This window comes from Calcarisporiella thermophila, assembly GCF_041956535.1.
Source record: "Calcarisporiella thermophila strain CBS 279.70 unplaced genomic scaffold VTP21scaffold_20, whole genome shotgun sequence".
NCBI classification, from domain to species: domain Eukaryota; kingdom Fungi; phylum Calcarisporiellomycota; class Calcarisporiellomycetes; order Calcarisporiellales; family Calcarisporiellaceae; genus Calcarisporiella; species Calcarisporiella thermophila.
Genome location: NW_027192210.1, coordinates 423,975 through 442,788, shown reverse-complemented (window position 1 = coordinate 442,788; position 18,814 = coordinate 423,975). Strand labels below are relative to the sequence as shown.

The window sequence follows — 18,814 nt, the reverse complement described above, 5'->3', positions numbered from 1 at the left end:
TGGCCAATGGCCGGGCTGCTGAGCCATGGCCTGTTACGCATAAACGGGGGCAAGCGTTCTCGCTCCATAGATTTTCTTGAAAGAATTACATATTTTTAACGTTTTCTTGTTTTGCTTTCCCCTCCCCTCGCAATCCTTGTCCCTGTTCCGCCCTCTCTCCTTCCAATGTCCCCATCTAATAGTCGCTCCTCTCTTCTCTTTTATCTCGCACTACTGGCCCTCATTCTGACCCATTATGCATGTGCCAATCCTCTCCAGCTCGATCGTCGGCAAGACCCCAATTCTGTTGCCAATCAGCTGGACCCTAATGTCGTTGCTGGCCGCCTCCAGATAACCGTGCCCGAGATCGTGGGTGCCATTATTTTGATTGCGGTGGGGCTCTACTTTGCATTGTTTGGGTACCGGTACTTCAAAGTGACCATGGTAGGTCCATACGTTTAGAACAGATGTTCCACTCCTATAACAATGCTGCTGCCCTCCCTAGTTCTTCGTTGGCCTGTACTGTGTGACCGTGCTTGTGTCGGCGGCGCTCCTCAACACCTCGGCTGCCTCCAACCCGGCGCTTCTCCTTGGAGTCTCCCTTGGTGTGGGTGTTCTCGGTGGCCTTATCCTTGCCTGCTGCTGGTTCATCGGGCTCTACTTCCTGGGTGGTCTGGGTGGCTTCTTTGCAGCCATGTTCGTCCTTTCACTCAAAACCGGAGGCCTCATCGAATCCAACACAGGGCGGATCATCTTCATTATCGTCATGTGTGTCGTGGGTGTTTTGCTAATTGCCTTTTTGGAGAAGCCAATCGTCATTATTTTCACCAGCTTTATTGGCTCCTTCTCCCTTTTCTTTGGTAAAGTCGACCGCTCTCTGCTTGGATTTTGTCCCCCTCTTGGCCTGATCCGCCCTCCTCTATTCACTTAGGTATCGACTTTTTCGCTCAAACTGGACTCCGAACCTCCGTCGATGCCTTTCTTCATGGGGGGCAGTTCGTTGCGACGGGAAAGGTGTACGGAATGCTTGCGGGTATGGCCATCTTCTTCCTAATTGGCCTGTTCGTTCAGTTCCGCTATCACTCCTCCCTTGGCAGTTTCCGAAGCAGAGCAACTGCGCCTTACGGATGGAAACGCTACCAAGCATCTAGGGGCTATGGTCCAGTCTAAGACACATACTCGATATGAGTCGACTTGTTTTGTTTTCAGAGTTTTTATTTCCCTATTTCATATTTCTACGTACTAAAAAGCAATACCAAATTGTTTCTTGTTATTTTCATGAGCTCTCATATTTTATTTTTTTTTATTTGTTTTATTTATAGCAAGTCATCCTTTTTATATATATTTTACAAAGCCGCGCTTCTCTCTACTCTCGCCTTAAACCAATAAACAAAATGTCCCAAGCGTTATGGCAACAGGTTGAATGATAATGTACATAGCTGGGGGTCAGGAATTCCCAAAGAACTTCACTCCTAAATCTTCTGGCTCGCTACCCTGAAAAGTCTGTGCAACTCCTCGCTGCTCGAGAACAGCTAGCGCTCGCCGAAGCACCAGCGGGTCAATCCCATGGAACTCGGCCTTTTCCGTGTTTTCACCCTGGGCGATCTCATATGCCGTGAGGATGGAATTATTGAGCCCATTGTCACATACCTAGGTGAATGTATCGGCAAGGATCGGAATTAGAATTTTCCATTTCGAATACAAGATTAGGATGCATCGCACTAATGAAATGTTACCCATTGATAGATCAGTGTGGCCCAATCGGCGGGCTTTCTCCAATAAATTAATGCCTGTGCTTTTCCATTATCTACCCACTCTGCCTCTTCTCTTTCGACCATGCAATCTAGAATCTCTCTTAGCATTTCCATCTTTAATTCACGCTTGATAGAACGATTTGAGAAGAGAGAGGTATGGAGCGACTCTGCAAGATCTAGGCGATATAGGCGATGGTAACGATGATGGGTAAGGATGATTTGGGCCCAGAGGCGCGACTGATGATCCCATGTGGAGGTAGTGGGCTGGCGACTAATGTAATTGGAATGGGACGGGTGAGTAAATAAAATAATTTTGATAATTGCACAAGATTGCAGCAAATCATAATATTACGTGTAGAATGGTGGGAAATTGTGTATAGGTGGAAAGGAGAAGCCTGATTTAGATGCAGTTGTGGTGGATGCTGGGTCCATGATGGGAAGGTGTATATAGGGACCAATATATTCAGTATAGTATTTTTAGTAACCAGCCGGTCAATCTAGCGTCATAACACCCTCTGCTGAAAATAGCGATTGTGTGATTCGCCTGGCTCCGGATATTACCTGCAAATTTCTATTCATACTTCTAGTTTTGTTAATTCAAATCCATGACACATCATATAGCTCCAGTAGCCTGACTCAACCAGGCGAAAATTTCCGGGACAAAATTTCCCGCGTTCTATCCCGGCCGGGAGCCGATCTGGTATATATATTAAAATCTCTCACCCCCCCCCTCGCTCTTTATCAGTTCAACAAACAGTCTGAATTAACTTTGCGACCCATGCAACCCACTCTTCATCATATTCGACCTCTTCTTTATCGCTCTAATTTTGCGCACGCTACGCGCATTCTAGCTACCCGGAATGCTCTCCGTGCCTTTTCAACAACACCACTGCGAAAATTCGCTGCCTCTCAAGCGGCTCCCAAAGAGACCACGGAATTCAAGATCCCAGCTGATATCCTCCATGAAATCGCAGAAGCTCCACGCCCCATGCGTTCTGTGTTTACCCATGAGCCTCTAACTACAAAGGATTTGGAGGAAATCGATATTGGGCTGGGAAGGCATAGGAAGGCGTCAGGCTTATCAGATAAAATTGCATACTACTCAGGTATCCTGTTAGACAATGCTATAATTGCCTAGTTCGAATGCATCGTTAACTCGATTTTTATTTTCAGCCAAGATATTGCGCGTCTTTCCAGATACGCTTTTTCACAACAACCACTATCTACGCTTTGTATTCCTCGAGACTATAGCGGCTGTGCCCGGAATGGTGCGTACGACTCCCACGGAGAAAGCGGGGTTTCTTTGTGCTTAAGACTTTACTTTGTTTTTAGGTCGGCGGTATGGTAAGACATCTTCGTAGTCTACGCAACCTTCAACACGATGGAGGTTGGATTCTACACCTTCTACACGAAGCCGAAAACGAGCGCATGCATCTTATGACTTGGTATATCTCCATATATTTCCCTTCATTCCCCTCGAACGAATCACTCATACTTCGTGATCTTTTATTTTAGGATGAAGGTACTTCAGCCGAACTTCTTCTACCGCATGCTCATTTTCGCCGCACAGGGCGTCTTCTTCAACACGTACTTCCTAACCTATCTCATATCTCCAAAGTTTGCACACCGCTTCAGTAAGCTCTCCCCTGCTCCCCCATACTAGCAACTTTGAAATATAACCTCATCCTCTCTTATGTTGTTTGAATAGCTGGGTACCTGGAGGAAGAAGCAGTCATTAGTTATTCTCACTGGATTAGGGACTACAAGCTAGGCAAGGTGAAAAATGGACCCGCCCCCAAGATAGCTATTGGTATGGATTTGTATTTCGATAATAGCTTCCTCTTTATTAATACCAACGTTGCCTTTTCTATCAGACTACTGGAATCTCCATCCAGACGCAACTCTTCACGACGTTGTGCTTGCGGTCCGCTCAGATGAAGCTCTTCACCGCGACTCAAACCATCTAATGAGTGATGTCCTGATCCAAACCAAAGACTTCGACTTGCGCACTCAAGCAAGTGTCGTCGCAGAGAAAACAAAAGATCTCTATTTCGAGAGTGAAAAGTCTAAAGGAAACGGAAACGGAGTGAAGGCAAAGGCGGCTGCTTAGCTTGAGCATATCATGTTTTTTACATAGGATTATATAGATTGTACATTTATTCTCCCATGAACTATTCAATCTTCAATTCTAATTTCCCAAAATGCAAACAGTCACAGTTACGTCGACAATATTTACAATATATAAATCGTAGATGCAGCGACCATCCTGGTTTCTTTGTACTTTTCCACAGGTGTATATTGTAAGCGTGCAAGTATTTCCATTTTCCCTCTCTGCTCGCTTCTACACATCACCTAAGAACAAACCATGTTTCTGGGCTAAAGAACTTTGTTGTACAACTCTGACGAGTTCTCATATATGGCCATAGGAAACAAATTTCAATGAATATGATATCTATACGAATATTTGATTCATGATCAGAATCGAGGGCCACTACCTTTGTTGCGAAGAATCTTTTCTTTATGTCAGCCATCAAGAATGGTGAAGGAAGACGGCGTACACCTGCTTTTAAATTCTTCTTTCTAGAAGTTTGCCGGTGTTTTTAGCATTTGTTTTCGTATCAAAAAAAACGAATGGCATATTGTCTTGAAAGATGATGGCAATTCAACCTTGTGTACTTTGATACATGATATAATATTTCTTGGGTTCTCACCCATTTTAAACTTGAGGTGATTGATGTTTGATGCCTCATTCAGGAAAATCGCTGTAGAAATGGCATTAGCAGCTACTTAATAGGAGGCAAATTATCAGAGAAAGATTATATGAGCGAGAACCATTTTTAGTGCGTGCATTTTCACTATAGATATAGGTTGGTAAGGATCTTCACTAATATTCTTAAGATGGAGCCGAGCAAAAAAAACTAAGTTGATAAGAGTCAAATTGAATGGCACAAAATATGGCATGGGGCCGATCACTTTATCTATTTCGCTAACTGATCCAATTTACATTCACTATGAATATTTATCCTATCTAAGCATGCTCACAGTTAAAGAAGGTGGCTGCAACGAGTTCTAGCCCATTTTCTTTAGCGAACTTCCTGGCACTCCAGTTTCTGCGCCCGCTAGCTTCATCCGAGAGAGGGGCAAATTTCGTTTCAGGCATGGTCTGCTTCCAGAGCAAGAAGCAGTAGCGATGTGGGCCGGTGCCAGCGGGTGGGCTGGGGGGATAGTACGCGGATAAAGTGCGAGCATTCTTACTTGCGTCATGTTCTGCATCGGACGCTAGTGAAAAGGTGTTTAGCGCTGTTGAGCTGAGGTCTGCCCAGGAAAAAGATAGATCTCACCTTGAATATCTGTGATAACCCAGTGGCGAAATTCTCTGGATTTTGGATTTTCTCTTGAGGGAGCATCGGGATCGGTCTAAGTATACACTGAATAATCAAGCCATGGTTTCAATTTTGGTCTTGGTTAATTGAAATTACCATTGCCAGAGTATACTTGACGTCTTCTTCCGGGTGAAAAGTCACTTTGGGGGCGGATTGAGTCTCTAAGGAATACAAGTATAATTAGTGGGGGGTAAAAGAATGTTTGGCTTCATACAATTTTACCAGCAGTGGTGAATTTGGCTCCCGGGATCACTTCATGATCACCATAAGCAATAGTCAGTAAAGTAGACGCGTTGAATTCATCGATGACTGGATTGAAAAGAAATAAGAAATAAATGGTTTCATTTCGATATATAAAAAAATCAGCCCCAATGACAAGCTACCGTCCGGGATAACACCATCCTTTTTCAGCACACCGGTTGCTGCTTGCGACATGGTTACGAGTGGCATTTTGCTATTAGCTGTATGGAGAGTCCAAAAGTTGAAGAGTATATTTAAATCCCACGCCGAGGCTAGGGTATATAAGATTGCGTTAAAAAAGGCTAATCTCAATAATTCCATTTTCACACGCCGTAAAATCTCTTGGCCTCCAATTCACACATAGAAATTATTTATATGCTCTTTGCTCGGCTGTTCCCCCCCTGTATATACGATGATCACACCTCCAAAAAAAGAAGTAGAACAAAAGATGTACCTCCATTAAACAGTAATTTAGAGTGCCCACAAAGTCGAGTATAGTTTCCCTTCCTTTCTTACCACAGCATGTTAAACGGCATACTTCATTTTATTCTATTGTATTATGAGAAGCCTGGGAGAAACCTAGCAAATAGAATATATGTTTTAGTTATATTTGCTCTTGCAAATCTGGACTTCTCGATGGTGATAAATGCTTGCTCTTATCCCAGAGTAATTTTACCAGAAGAATCTTATCCCTAAGTATTATTCAACTACATTGAAATGCGCTCGAATCCTTGATCGGTAAGCCACAAATCACGAGTAAATAGTACTTACAAATTGAAGTTTTGTTGTGAACCGTTCCTGTATAGGCTTGATGGTTGGATTTGCTCTTAGGAGAATATCGCCACCACGACTTAATGTGGGTGTTGCACGTTCCTTCTTTGGGTTGCCGAATCTCCCTGAACTTCCCAATCCGCTGCGACAATTTGGCGAAACCTCTCCTAAAGAGCATTCGGAGAAGAAAATCCTTGGGTAATGCCATTGTAATAATTGGGGTCATTCTCCATAGTGCTGACATGCATCTGTTCTGCTCTCAAAGCTATTCACAAAAGCAGCTATATGATGTGGTTTCCAACATTGATGATTACCGGCTCTTTGTTCCATGGTGCACTGACTCAATGATACTCTCTACTCGAAATCTCAATAGCAGTGGAAATCGCCAAATCCTCCATGCCGAGCTAGGCATCGGGTTTGGGGCTCTTAAAGAGCGTTATGTCTCGGAGGTTACATGCGAAAAATATAATATGGTGATGGTATGATCAAATTATTGTATTGTCTTTATCTGCAGGGCCATTTTCTAAAGCTTGGCATCTAGGCTGTCTCAAAGGATACCTCTCTGTTTCGGCAGCTGGCCACGGTATGGAGATTCACGCCTAACATTCCTGCCGCTTCCACTAATGTTACGGATCCTGCTAATTTCCGGAGTTGCCAACTACAATTCCATATCCTTTTTGAGTTTGCCAATTCATTTTACACCCAGGTCTCGACGCTTTTTCACGACCAGGTTAGCAAAAGCATGGTTCAAGCTTTCGAAGATCGATGTCGTGAAGTGTATGGACCTCCTTCGCAGATTTTATAGAATATTTCCATGATTTTTATTATTATTTCGTGTATAAACAATACCATTAAAATATAGATAAATTAAACCTACGTCCCATCCTTTTAACGGTTTTCCAGGTTGTAAAGATGCTCAATTCATTGGTGACGCGAGGAGTGCTGGCGATTGCTGACCTGAACTCTATGACCTGCTCTCAATACAGTATTGCAAGGGGTAATTATTACTCTGGAATTGCGACTGTGATTCCGCAGCAATTTATTCTTTGTAAACATAATTTCGAATAATTTAATCAAGGTCAAAAAATATACGATTACTCAAATATGTTCTCACAACTGAGATCAGTTAACGTTGCATCTCTACATGCACTCGCACGGAAACAAATAGCACACAATGCTTTACCTCCGGTTAGTCCAGATCTTTCTACACATTTTGAATGGATAAATTGAAAGTTATGGCTTTGGTAGATGCTTCTATCTACGCGCGGCTATGCAACTAAGAAGAAGCTGAAGACTCGAGATCCCAATGAGATACCACTAGAGGATGCTGTTAATGTAATTAAGGTAAGCTGCATATGTTCCAAAATTGCTTAAGATTGAATCCCTAATTATTCTATTTCACTCCTAGGCTTATGAGGTAGGCAACCCCGGGCACCGTATAGAATTGCACATTCAATGCAAATGGGATAAACAATCGCAGCCAATCCGATCTGCATTAACACTTCCAAAGAGCGTGACAGATGAGACAAGGATTCTTGTGTTTGCCGAGGGTAAAAAGGCAGAGGAGGCGAAGCAAGCTGGTGCTCAAATTGTTGGAGGCTCAGAGTTAATTGAGGAGGTTAGTGGATTTCTTTATATTTGTGATTGAGCTGGGTTCATGATTAATGTTTTCTTTTTATTTAGATCAAAAGCGGAAAACTAGATTTTGATAAATGCATAGCTACCCCTGATCTTCTTCCTTCGGTCCAGAAAATCGCACGGATACTTGGCCCAAGGGGATTAATGCCAACAGTAAAGAAAGGTACTGTAGCTGAAAAAAAAGCTAAAGTACTTACATAGAACTAATTTTTCTTTTTTTTTATTGCTATTATATAATAACAGGAACTGTCACAGAGGATATTGCAGGAGCAGTTAAATTCTCACAGTCATCGTTTGATTTCCGTTCTGATAAAACGGGCATCGTACATACGGCCATTGCTAGAGTCGGATTTGCTTTCCAAGATATCCAAGGTAGATCACTTAGCAACTCCAACTGCTAAGAGGATTCTAAAACTAATTTTGACAATGTTTATGTTAGATAATGTTAATGCAATTTTGGAGGAAGTTCGAGCTATCGGAAAGGCTCAAGATAAAAAAGGTACACTACCGTTTGTTCGATTAGTTACTCCTATTGCTTAAATGGTTCGGGTCGAAACTTACTTCCTCTCACCCTTTGCTTAGGTTTTATTATGAAAGTGTTTATTAGCTCAACCCGCGGACCCTCCATTCCCCTCCTCAACGTTAACTCTTAATCCCATTTACAAGAATAAAAATGCAATTTGATTAGAAGGCTATAGCATTGATTGGTACTTTTTGCTTCTATTTCGCTATTTTTCCATAAAATGTACAAAGGAGTACCTGCGGTTGATTATTATATAGTGTCAATAGAGCAAGAAAAGGGAGATAGAATTTGCAGATATAATACAAAAATTATTTAAAATTTAAATGTTTTGAGAGCTGTTAATAGCTGAACTAGAGGGCATGTGTGCATCTGACATGTCGATATCCTCCTCCATGCTGCGAGTCAGCCGGTGAAGATCGTTAAATGCCTGAGCGAAGAGCGGTCGAATCTCGTTAATTTCCATTAGGCTGAGATTGTCCATCTTTTGAAATAAAGATTGTTATATTTTATTTACGCAGAGGGAAGAGCTGAAATAAAAAAGGCAGAGGGTTTGTTTACCTGAATATAGGTTGGTTCGAGTGCAAGCATACCCTCGCGAACTTTCACTTGTCGTGCTTCGCGTAAGTCTTTGAGCAGGGCCCGAATTTCATTGACATCCTGAATATCATCTGTCGCACTAGTGAAAGAATATGAGTAATAGGTATAGGCGAGGACAAGGTATGTATACCTTTCGAGCAGAAGATGGGCCGTTTCCATATATCGATATGGCATCTCGCTAAATCTATCGCTATGCTCTCGCTCCTCTTCAAGGGTCTTTTCTAAATATTCTAAAATAAAACACCGTGAGGCCACATTAAACGAGATAGAATAGAGTTCGCCTGTTACCTATCGTGAGCCATTCTGGAGGGATAATTGAGCACTTTTGATGTTTTTTCAGTGTCAAGGCAAGCCATAGTGGTACCTGGGTGCGTTTAGGGGGCTGAAAAGGTCCATAGGTTCCCTATAAGCCAAAAAAATATGATGCTGGTTATAATGCGGTTAACATCCAAAAAATATAGTAAAGCAATTGAATTACACAGATCAGATGTAATGGATCCATTTTATAAGAGGGGAGTATGTCAATTAACTCATTTTCAGCCAGGAATTCGATCTCATAAGGTGAGAACCCATGCCGTAATGCTGGTGGCAACATACTACTTTATTTTTCCCTGGGATCAAAGTAAAACGTATTGATATACGTTAAAGGCCAATATATCGTATTTTCAACGCGTTATTGTTAAATTATTTGGGCTTAGTAACGCGTTTTTTTTTTGCGCTCATTGATTACCCATATTTAATTCGTGTAGATTAAATCGAAAATTTTCCTCGTTTTTTTAAACTGTTTTATTTAGTTTCTAATAATAATGGTTAGCATGCCAGGTAAACGTAAAAACCCTTTCGATGAAATCTGCCCATTGAATAAGCAAAAGGGTCGCTTTGAGTTCGATTGGCCGAGTATATATGGTATATTTCGTATTCTAGTACATTTAAGAAAAAATCCCTAATGATTTCTCCTTCGACAGCTCGCACAAATCGCCTCCTGTTTGATGGCCAACGTCAAATAGCTCATCAGGATGAAGGCTCACAGTCTTTTCCTGCTGGTTTACACAGTAAAAATAAGGGAAAAGCAATAGCTGAAGGCTGGAAGGGAGAGGGGATCCAGCCATGGATAGGTGCATGTTATCGATGTCGCTGTGCGGGTTGTTCTTTGAGACGTTGCGATTTCTGCGAGCACCCTGTTTGTTCGCGGTGCTTGAATATGTGTGTGAAGTGTCAAGGAAGCTACTGTGGAGTATGTTCTACAATAAGGTGAAGGCTTGATTTTGGTTAGGACAGGAATTTCATGATTAATTTTCTGCCATTATGTCTTAACATTAGCTACGATGCTCGCGAGGAACAGGTAAATTGCCTGAGTTGCAGCTGAATGATAGGTTTAATTATTTCAAGAACACTATACTTTGATCAATATCTATTTCTTTTTATTTTCACTACTAACTGATGTAAATGTATATAATTCGACTTGTTTTCATTCTTGGAATAACATTAGGAGAAGATTGTTTTTCTCGTTCTATTATGAATAGTCCTTTTGATTAAATTAGACAAGAAAAAGAAATGCACAATGAAGGGGGAAAAAAATACAACGGAATTAGTTTTAAAACACTTTGCTCAAGATATTCTTCATTTCTGGAGCAATTGGCGACTCTGTCTCCTTCTCGACCTTGGCTTCTCGATCAATAATTTTGCGCTGCTTGAAGCTTCGTCGAATTTCATCATTTGTTCGCTTTTTCTCTTCCGTCTCTTCTTCTGGAGCTTTACGTTTTGTTTTTCGTTTTGCGTCACGCTCCTCCATGCTCTTCACCATCTTAGCTCTCTCCACGTTCTGAATATAGGCTTGATTTTCTCTCTTTGCTTGAGCTATTTCTGCACGGAGACGTTGTTGTCTGGCGGCATTCTCATAAGCTATAATAAGCATATATTAGATGATGTTAAGTTAAAGCACACGGATCAAAAGGATAATCACCAATCTGTTCAGTGAGGTGATGCCACTTGAACTTAGGCAGGTATTTTATATTCCATAAATCGTCGTGATAGAAACCCCGTTTACTCCCTCCCATCGGTTGTGTATTAAGCGTTTTTGCAACCAGCTTTGCAATACGTTTATCCTTGAACTCTACCCAGCCTTCGTCGAAGTTTTTCTTCTTGTTGCCACCGTATTTTTTCCGTCGTTTAGCAATTTTAGGATCTACAGCAAATGCATAAGTAAAGGCTACTACGAATAGGTGGATGTTATCCACTGCTTATCTACCTTCTGGGGCTAAATACACTCGGCCTATCTCTCCATATTGCGATAATAGTTGTCGGATTTTTTGCGGTTTCATGAAAGGAGGTACTCTTGAAATATAAACAATGCCTGTTCGATTTTGCTCTTCCTGCCACTTAGCAAGTTCCTCAGGGGTAAGAGGTTTAACTTTTTTCTTCCCCTTCTTCTTGGGTTTGGCTGATGCTTCTTCTGCCGTTGTGTTCGCCTCTTTCTTCTCTTCTGAGTCACTCTCATTATCCTCCTCACTCTCGCTTTCACTCTCCTCCTCAGCGGGAGAATGCCGGGATTTTACAGACTTTATCTTGCTTTCATTTTCCTCTTCTTCCTCTAGATCTGTGATTCTCTCTTCTTCCTCCTCTTTTGACAAGCCGTGGAAATCCATCGTAGAATGAAAACGAAGAATCTAGTAAGTTTTCTAACTGTTTATTTATCAAAGACAGTCATGAATTTCTGTGACGTCACTAAAGAACACTCGCGAAACTTTTTGGTCTTTTTCCCTCGTACTTTTTTTTTCTTCTTGTTTATCACCTTTTGCTCTTGTTGCTTTTTGCATACTTCCAGCTTTTATTTTGCGACCACCTCAAGCTTGATTGAAGAAATATGGCTAGGTAAATTACTCATTTACTAAGAAAAACGCGTTTTTGAATCCCTTGATGGAGATCATTTTATTTGATGATATTTTCTCTCTTCGAAGAGCTTATTGATTAATACTGTACATATATAGCAAAACACTTCACCCCGAGGTACTTTGGGCACAGCGACAAAATGAACTCTATATAACGATTCAGATTCAAGAGGCGGAGAATCCACAGATTGATCTGACGCCAACGAAGCTCTCTTTCAAGGGAGTCGCCGGGGACAGCCATAAAGAGTACGAGTTTGAAATTGAATTTTTCTCCGAAGTTAATCCTGAGGTATATATCTATCGGTTTTATGAAACAAAAATCCGCTTCATCGAAGATGTTGAACTATATGTACTTTTTTTTTCTCAATTGCAGATCTCGAAGAAATCTGTTAATGCCCGCGATATCTTCCTTCTCATCAAGAAGAAAGAAGAAGGAAAGCCTTACTGGCAACGCCTTCAGAAACAGCCAGGAAAGCTTTCTTTCCTGCGCACCGATTTCGATAGGTGGAGGGATGAGGACGATGATGAAGAGGAAGAATTCGGCGGCAAGAACGATTTCGCCGGTATGGACTTCTCAGATCTTATGCAGCAAGGGGGTGGATTGGGAGAGCCTGATCTAGGTGGAGAGGAGGAAGAAGAGGAAGAGGAGGAGGAAGAAGAGGAAGAGGAGGAGGAAATGGAGGAGGAAAAGGAGGAGGAAAAGGAGAAGCAACCGGAGAAATCTGAGTAGATGATATTTGGAGCTTATTTCCTTTTATTTTTTATTGGGGAATTCATAAAGTAAAATATATATAAATATTTTTTTTTGCTGCTCTGCTAGTTTGCCTTCTGCATTGGGACCCATTAGTGATAATAATTATCTGTTTTTAACTTGCTTTTAAGTGAAATCAAACTCTACCGAAAATAGTATGCAGTCAATCAGATATTCTGAAATTATTTGAAAAGTCTTATTGATGGAGAGATTCTGCAGAGAGTTATTTCAATTAATTATGCCCCATAATGACACGAACAGAAGAGCAAACACTAACAAATTCGCAAACAAGGTATGAGAGTAGCGTTTTCAAAGTAAAACTGCAACGTTGGGTTTCACACATTATTTCTGCTCCAGATCCACGTCTTTCTCTAACCGAGCGGGGCTACGTGAGCGGATTGACCGTGAGCTGGAAGAAATTAAGCGTTACGAAGATTTTACAACAACAGGTTAGAAGTGCATTTTTATAAAGGGCATTTTAGAATTTTCTAATTCCATTTTCTTTTAGACTGGGTGCAGGATGCGATTAAAGAGAGATGGCGTGTATCAGCATTTTATCGCCAACAAGACAATTCGTGGCGGTCATATATACGTAAATCATATGAAGCCGGTCAAGCTTGGATAGTTGTATCCATCGTGGGTGAGTGAGAAATGGGTGGAGGACATTCTCATTCAATATGCTCACACTTCTCGCTTCTCCGTCTAGGCACTCTAATAGGGATCAATTCCGCAATAATTGCAATTATCACAGAATGGTTATCAGACATAAAACTTGGTTACTGTTCAACTGGATGGTGGTTAAATCAAAAATTCTGCTGCTGGGGTGTGGAGGAAGAAGGTACTAACGATATGAAAGTGGCCGTTCTTTTAGAAATCACTAATAAGTATTCTTGTGATAGATGGCTCATGTCTTGACTGGACTGACTGGAGTTCTGCTTTTAATATGCCACGAGGAGTTACTATCGTGAACTGGTTATTCTATGTTATTTTTTCCGTAAGAAAATCATTGGATAAATCTTCGATTCACTGTCGCTTCAATCCCCATCATAACTGCCCCTCTCTTTGTTTCTAGATATTATTTGCGACTACTTGTGCTCACCTTGTACGAATTTTTGCTCCGTACGCAGCGGGGTCTGGCATTTCAGAGATAAAGTGTATTTTAGGTGAGCACTGCTCTTCCTGAAGTCACCAAGAGTTATTATTAAAAACGCATATATGAATAGCTGGATTCGTTATGAAGGGTTTTCTTGGCGGCTGGACACTGCTGATGAAGAGTATCGGTTTGGTCAGTTTGACATATAAATTTTCATGGTGCTAAATGTTAACAATACTCTTATTCAAATTTTATATATAGGCCCTCTCTGTCGCATCTGGTCTTTCCATCGGAAAAGAAGGCCCCTCGGTACACATGGCTTGCTGTGTGGGAAATGTAGTGTCAAGAATGTTTGGCAAATATAAGCGCAACAAGGCAAAAACACGAGAGATCATTGCCGCCTCGAGTGCAGCAGGGGTAGCCGTTGCTTTTGGATCTCCGATTGGGGGTGTGCTCTTTTCCCTCGAAGTAAGCATATGTCGATATAGATTGCTTCATTAACATCCTTTTGAGCCTCTTGTTCAATCGTAGGAAATGTGCTCGAATTTTCCGATGAAAACTATGTGGAGGAGCTTTTATTGTGCACTAGTGGCAACGTTTGTTCTCGAGGTTGATATTGTTTTTATTAGCCCAGCTGGATTGCACAGACTCAAATGTTGCTCTATATTAGGCAATGAATCCCTTTCGCACCGGTAAACTGGTCATGTTCCAAGTCTCCTACAATCGAGATTGGCATGTGAGTATTTTCTATATCAATATCTGACGGATGGATGATGACATTCCAATATATCTATTCTAGTGGTTCGAGGTTGTCTTTTTTGTTCTCCTTGGAGTATTCGGGGTAGGATATTCGATTTCTCTATCAAATCAAATAACTTGGACCAATCTTGTTTGCTTTTCAGGGTATCTATGGTGCTTTGATGATTAAATACAACCTGAAGGTGGTTGCCTTTCGAAAAAAATATCTCAAAGATTACCCCGTGATGGAAGCTGGAGCGCTTGCGGGAATAACTGCCCTAATTGGTTATTTCAATGTATTTCTTCGTATTGATATGACAGAGATTATGGGCATTCTGTTTCGTGAATGCGAGGGAAATGAAGATTACTACGGGCTCTGTGTGTAAGTTGGCATTTTCGTTAATGAAGCACGCTTTTCCAGTTATTGATCATGGCTACTTATCTGATATTGGATATTTTACTTGACAGCGCAACAGAAGCACGTAGAATTGTAGCTCTACTTTTTTTGGCTATGGTCTTGCGCACACTTGGAACAATAGTTTCCTATGGTGCTAAGGTTACTATCCCTATAAACATACTGGTCGTTAATGTTTTTCGGCCCTTTGAATTCTCATTCTGAACATAGGTGCCTGCGGGTATTTTTGTTCCATCCATGGCGATCGGTGCGACATTTGGCCGAATGGTTGGTGTGATTGTGAAAGCATGGCAACAGTAAGCCCACTTGTTTTTTTATTATCTTAATATTACTTATAATTGTACGAAATTCAATAGAGCATATCCCGACTTTTTCCTTTTTGCAAGTTGTAAACTTGCGAAAGATGTTACCGTGAGTACATCTTTGCTTATTTATTTGATTGTTGTCAATCTTTATTGATCTTGGTATTAGTGTATCACCCCCGGAACTTATGCATTTCTTGGTGCGGCAGCAGCGCTAGGGTAAACTTTGCTATCCATAAATATAAGCATATATTTATCGTTAAACATTTTGTATATTAAAATCTCAACAGAGGAGTCATGAGGATTACTAGTAGGTTTTAGTTTAATTGTAACCCAATCTTACTCCTAAAGCAATTATTTTTATATAGTCTCGGTAGTGGTTATTATGTTTGAGCTCACCGGTGCGCTCAACTATATTCTTCCGACAATGGTAAGAGTAGTGCATTTTTAATACTACTTTGATTATATGAGGAAAATAATTACCCTATTTATCAAAGATCACTTTGATGGTCACAAAGGCAGTTGGCGACTGGTTTTCCAAGGGCGGAATATATCCTTTTGCTTTCAGACGTTTTTTGACCTTTCTTCGCACCACTTTTACTCCTTAACTCCTAACTTTTACTGCTGATAGATATATTCAGTTAAACGGATACCCTTTCCTCGATAAAGAGGAGCATACCTTTGGTGTACCTGGTAGCCCTCCTTTCCCTGGTTTCGCTTTACCAATACGACTCACGCTTCTATCAATATATCTTTAGTATCTCATGTGATGCAACGGGATTTGGTGGTGTTATCTGCTACTGGGCAGCGACTGGATGAAATTGGTAAGTCCAAGCTCTAATTCTTCTCAGATCGAGAGTCCTTAACCTTTAAAATTAGATGTAATTTTACATGAGACTGCGTATCAAGGTTTCCCTGTGGTACAGGATAAGAAGAGCATGGTTCTGTTAGGATTCATCGGAAGATCTGAACTCAAGTATGCAATTGGTGAGCTCATATTCTCAAAGGCTGCAGTAAATTCTATTCTTAATTGATCAAATTAATATAGACAAAGCAAAACGTGTTCGTGGCGTGTCCAACTCCGCACACTGCTTTTTCACTACCGAAGAGTTTCCAAACAGCCTAGCTGATCTGGAGGAAAATGGTGAAAGCACCTCCAACTTTATTGATTTCGGGCCGTATATCGACCAGGTTTAATATACTTTGTATACATGCATCCCTTTGACAACCATTGTTAACAAAGACTCTAACTTTTGATACAGACTCCAATTGCCGTCCACCCTCGACTTCCCCTTGAAACCGTCATGGAACTCTTCAAAAAAATGGGGTAATATGGCGTATTTTGGTTTAAATAACCGTGGAATTTTAATGAAGCCTTTTTGTTTACAGGCCACGCGTAATTTTAATTGAGCACGCTGGACGACTCGTAGGGCTAGTGACAGTGAAAGATGTTCTCAAATACATCGCCCGCAAGGAGCACAGTCCTCAACTGTATGAACAACTAGCTGGTGATGATTTACGCTTTGGCGGAGGCTGGAGCGCCATATCTCCCGGGCGTGGAGGAGATGCAATATTCAACCGCTATGATTCGGATCGACACCCATCAAGGCGGCATTCCTCTCATATTCAACCCCATCAGAGGTCCTTTTCCCTTTCCGAGAGACAACGATCAGCCGAACATGGCAGAAGGAGCGTTCCTTTTTCACTGGATGACCTGGAAATGAACAGACGATGAGCAGTCGCAACGTGAAAAAATGCAATAGATCTCTTTTTTTTTTATTGTTATTATTATTGTTATTAATGTTCTTGACAATAAACTATCAACCTGCAAAACCTCCCTTTAAAAACAAGAAAAAGATCGTATATATAAAAAATGACAAATCATTATGTAACATTCTACATTTAAATGCGTAGACTAATTTTGGCCGACTACTTCGAGGCGGTCTTGAATGGCTTCAAATAGGTCCAGGGCCGCATTCTTGTTGGGTGCCTTCAAAAGAGTCGATAGGTTAGCTGGAATCAAAATCGCCGAGGAAGATTGAGTATTCAATTTACCTTGATGGCAAAATGGACTGGTTTGCTGTTTTCAAATGCAATCAAACGAACAAATTTTTCTTGCGATAATTCACAGGACATCCCGGAAAAAATGGCTACATTTAGGATAACTCTTAAAACACCATCTGCTCGCATGACTATCAAAATTGTATGGGTTATGAGCTATATGATAGTGAGGAGGATATGTTTGAAAAAGTCTCACCTAGCCGTGCTGCCTTGGGGTTTTCTTTGCTCACATTTATCCGCAAGTTACCGACACCGCGCTCTTTCCATTGCCGTTCATCATCCATCGCGTAAAGCTTTGCTCTTAGTTGATGAAGCATTTCTTCGTCTTCTTCTCCAGTTATAACTGAACAAAAAACAAATAACTCCAGCGTGAATATTCAAAAAGGCTAAGTGGAATAGAAAAAGCGATGAATACCTTCTTGCTCTTGTAATGTGCTTTTTGGCGCACTCCCGATCATTGATGCTGATATTGCTAATTTGTCATCCTTTTCCCCCTTATCGTCCCCTGTTCCCGAAGAGGAAAGCAAAGAATCAAACGATTGCTTCTCTGATGTTAAATTTGAGGCAGCGAATGGAGATGCCTTTTGTCCATTGCTCTCTTCTTTTTTAGAGGAAAAGGATGTCAGGGAGGAGAACGGGGATTCAGAAGTTTTCCCGGATGAAAACGAGGTAAATGGAGATGTGGTGGAGGCCATCTTAAATCCGAATCCCTATTAATGTAGAATAGTTAACATCATAACCGAGGCGTAATAATAGCACCAGAAATTACCTTAACTGCTGGCTTCGATTCCCCTTTTAATGCAGAATTATTTTCAGTAGTAGATTCTTCTGCCGGTGTGATAGCTTTAGTTGTTGCTCCTGGTTTAGCAGTTGCTTTGTTAGAATCTGTGACATTGTTTTTTGTGTCCTCGCTACCCTGTTCTTCTACTAAATCATCCCAGCTCGTCGAATTTGTCGAAGCTTTCAGGAATGGGTTATTTGGAATGGAATTGCTTTTCAGCTCCTTCTCTGTGCTTTCTTCGGCACTCTTTTTAGCTGCGTTTTCTTTTGAACTGTCGAGAGAGCTCTCGGCTTCTAAGTTCTGGTCGTTGATGTCTATGCGTCGTTTCTTCTCAAATTCTCGTTCCTCCTGTGTTTCCTCCATATTCTTTCTTCGAACTGTACCAGAAGGTTCACTATTCTTTTCGGTAGTAGCTGGAGGGGCTGGGGGATCTTGAGAGACATTTTCCTCCTGATTGATAGGATCGTTGCAAGCCATATCCTTGACCTTTTTCTGAATTGTTTTCACCGATTCCTTCGAACCGGCATCTTCCGGACTAGAGAACAGAACAATTATTATTAATAAAATTGCGATGAAGCCATCAGGAGCTTAGAATCAATCAAAGTCAACATACCTAGGTTTTACTTCATCTTTACGATCTGAATGGATTGAATCCTGAATATGTAAATAAACCATAAAGAGGGTAAAAAAAAAGGATAATTTGAATGATCCATCTTCGAAATCAATCAATCTCTAGTCACACATTCTGCACTCACCTTGTTCATCTTCAAGATTTGTCGCGTCTCGATTCAAATGATCGACACGAACTGTAGGCTTTGTGTCTTATATGAACCATAAATGTGGCGCTGCAATATGCAGTCACATTTATTATTTCGAAATTCATAGATAGCAATCGTCTGG

At 41.1% G+C, this 18,814-nt stretch overlaps 12 protein-coding genes across 12 annotated transcripts; 7 read left to right on the top strand and 5 right to left on the bottom strand.

The window, feature by feature from the left end:
* Positions 1–165: 165 nt before the first annotated feature.
* VTP21DRAFT_4966 (uncharacterized protein) lies at positions 166–1,149 on the top strand (the record flags this gene model as incomplete). Its single annotated transcript, XM_069395435.1, has 3 exons — positions 166–423; positions 485–839; positions 911–1,149. 3 exons carry the CDS (start codon positions 166–168, stop codon positions 1,147–1,149), a joined length of 852 nt encoding a protein of 283 aa, XP_069248582.1.
* Positions 1,150–1,425: 276 nt separating this feature from the next.
* On the bottom strand, positions 1,426–2,165 carry VTP21DRAFT_4965 (uncharacterized protein; the record flags this gene model as incomplete). Its single annotated transcript, XM_069395434.1, has 3 exons — positions 1,426–1,629; positions 1,716–2,004; positions 2,086–2,165. 3 exons carry the CDS (start codon positions 2,163–2,165, stop codon positions 1,426–1,428), a joined length of 573 nt encoding a protein of 190 aa, XP_069248581.1.
* A 346-nt stretch (positions 2,166–2,511) lies between these two features.
* On the top strand, positions 2,512–3,843 carry VTP21DRAFT_4964 (uncharacterized protein; the record flags this gene model as incomplete). The annotated part of the gene is made up of 6 exons (XM_069395433.1): positions 2,512–2,839; positions 2,907–3,001; positions 3,066–3,178; positions 3,249–3,367; positions 3,442–3,543; positions 3,608–3,843. The coding sequence occupies 6 exons, from the start codon at positions 2,512–2,514 to the stop codon at positions 3,841–3,843; spliced, it is 993 nt and encodes a 330-aa protein (XP_069248580.1).
* A 918-nt stretch (positions 3,844–4,761) lies between these two features.
* Positions 4,762–5,566, bottom strand: VTP21DRAFT_4963 (uncharacterized protein; the record flags this gene model as incomplete). Its single annotated transcript, XM_069395432.1, has 5 exons — positions 4,762–5,012; positions 5,075–5,150; positions 5,213–5,277; positions 5,339–5,425; positions 5,500–5,566. 5 exons carry the CDS (start codon positions 5,564–5,566, stop codon positions 4,762–4,764), a joined length of 546 nt encoding a protein of 181 aa, XP_069248579.1.
* A 601-nt stretch (positions 5,567–6,167) lies between these two features.
* VTP21DRAFT_4962 (uncharacterized protein) lies at positions 6,168–6,932 on the top strand (the record flags this gene model as incomplete). The annotated part of the gene is made up of 3 exons (XM_069395431.1): positions 6,168–6,325; positions 6,393–6,606; positions 6,669–6,932. The coding sequence occupies 3 exons, from the start codon at positions 6,168–6,170 to the stop codon at positions 6,930–6,932; spliced, it is 636 nt and encodes a 211-aa protein (XP_069248578.1).
* A 107-nt stretch (positions 6,933–7,039) lies between these two features.
* On the top strand, positions 7,040–8,418 carry VTP21DRAFT_4961 (mitochondrial 54S ribosomal protein uL1m; the record flags this gene model as incomplete). Its single annotated transcript, XM_069395430.1, has 8 exons — positions 7,040–7,124; positions 7,206–7,315; positions 7,376–7,471; positions 7,536–7,745; positions 7,811–7,928; positions 8,009–8,137; positions 8,205–8,264; positions 8,348–8,418. The coding sequence occupies 8 exons, from the start codon at positions 7,040–7,042 to the stop codon at positions 8,416–8,418; spliced, it is 879 nt and encodes a 292-aa protein (XP_069248577.1).
* Positions 8,419–8,607: 189 nt separating this feature from the next.
* VTP21DRAFT_4960 (uncharacterized protein) lies at positions 8,608–9,480 on the bottom strand (the record flags this gene model as incomplete). Its single annotated transcript, XM_069395429.1, has 5 exons — positions 8,608–8,769; positions 8,847–8,964; positions 9,016–9,115; positions 9,174–9,288; positions 9,364–9,480. 5 exons carry the CDS (start codon positions 9,478–9,480, stop codon positions 8,608–8,610), a joined length of 612 nt encoding a protein of 203 aa, XP_069248576.1.
* Positions 9,481–9,691: 211 nt separating this feature from the next.
* On the top strand, positions 9,692–10,251 carry VTP21DRAFT_4959 (uncharacterized protein; the record flags this gene model as incomplete). The annotated part of the gene is made up of 3 exons (XM_069395427.1): positions 9,692–9,791; positions 9,851–10,136; positions 10,206–10,251. The coding sequence occupies 3 exons, from the start codon at positions 9,692–9,694 to the stop codon at positions 10,249–10,251; spliced, it is 432 nt and encodes a 143-aa protein (XP_069248575.1).
* Positions 10,252–10,479: 228 nt separating this feature from the next.
* Positions 10,480–11,530, bottom strand: VTP21DRAFT_4958 (uncharacterized protein; the record flags this gene model as incomplete). Its single annotated transcript, XM_069395426.1, has 3 exons — positions 10,480–10,787; positions 10,849–11,070; positions 11,134–11,530. The coding sequence occupies 3 exons, from the start codon at positions 11,528–11,530 to the stop codon at positions 10,480–10,482; spliced, it is 927 nt and encodes a 308-aa protein (XP_069248574.1).
* Positions 11,531–11,748: 218 nt separating this feature from the next.
* Positions 11,749–12,503, top strand: VTP21DRAFT_4957 (uncharacterized protein; the record flags this gene model as incomplete). Its single annotated transcript, XM_069395425.1, has 3 exons — positions 11,749–11,756; positions 11,873–12,062; positions 12,147–12,503. 3 exons carry the CDS (start codon positions 11,749–11,751, stop codon positions 12,501–12,503), a joined length of 555 nt encoding a protein of 184 aa, XP_069248573.1.
* Positions 12,504–12,772: 269 nt separating this feature from the next.
* VTP21DRAFT_4956 (uncharacterized protein) lies at positions 12,773–16,807 on the top strand (the record flags this gene model as incomplete). Its single annotated transcript, XM_069395424.1, has 25 exons — positions 12,773–12,816; positions 12,882–12,973; positions 13,033–13,164; positions 13,231–13,362; positions 13,424–13,518; positions 13,597–13,687; positions 13,748–13,809; positions 13,879–14,085; positions 14,149–14,226; positions 14,288–14,353; positions 14,417–14,458; positions 14,520–14,737; positions 14,824–14,911; positions 14,981–15,066; positions 15,127–15,181; positions 15,242–15,291; positions 15,363–15,382; positions 15,441–15,502; positions 15,570–15,622; positions 15,695–15,765; positions 15,831–15,896; positions 15,952–16,059; positions 16,121–16,263; positions 16,335–16,399; positions 16,462–16,807. The coding sequence occupies 25 exons, from the start codon at positions 12,773–12,775 to the stop codon at positions 16,805–16,807; spliced, it is 2,472 nt and encodes an 823-aa protein (XP_069248572.1).
* Positions 16,808–16,987: 180 nt separating this feature from the next.
* On the bottom strand, positions 16,988–18,678 carry VTP21DRAFT_4955 (uncharacterized protein; the record flags this gene model as incomplete). The annotated part of the gene is made up of 7 exons (XM_069395423.1): positions 16,988–17,062; positions 17,128–17,264; positions 17,330–17,476; positions 17,549–17,843; positions 17,903–18,449; positions 18,528–18,568; positions 18,670–18,678. The coding sequence occupies 7 exons, from the start codon at positions 18,676–18,678 to the stop codon at positions 16,988–16,990; spliced, it is 1,251 nt and encodes a 416-aa protein (XP_069248571.1).
* Positions 18,679–18,814: the final 136 nt, after the last annotated feature.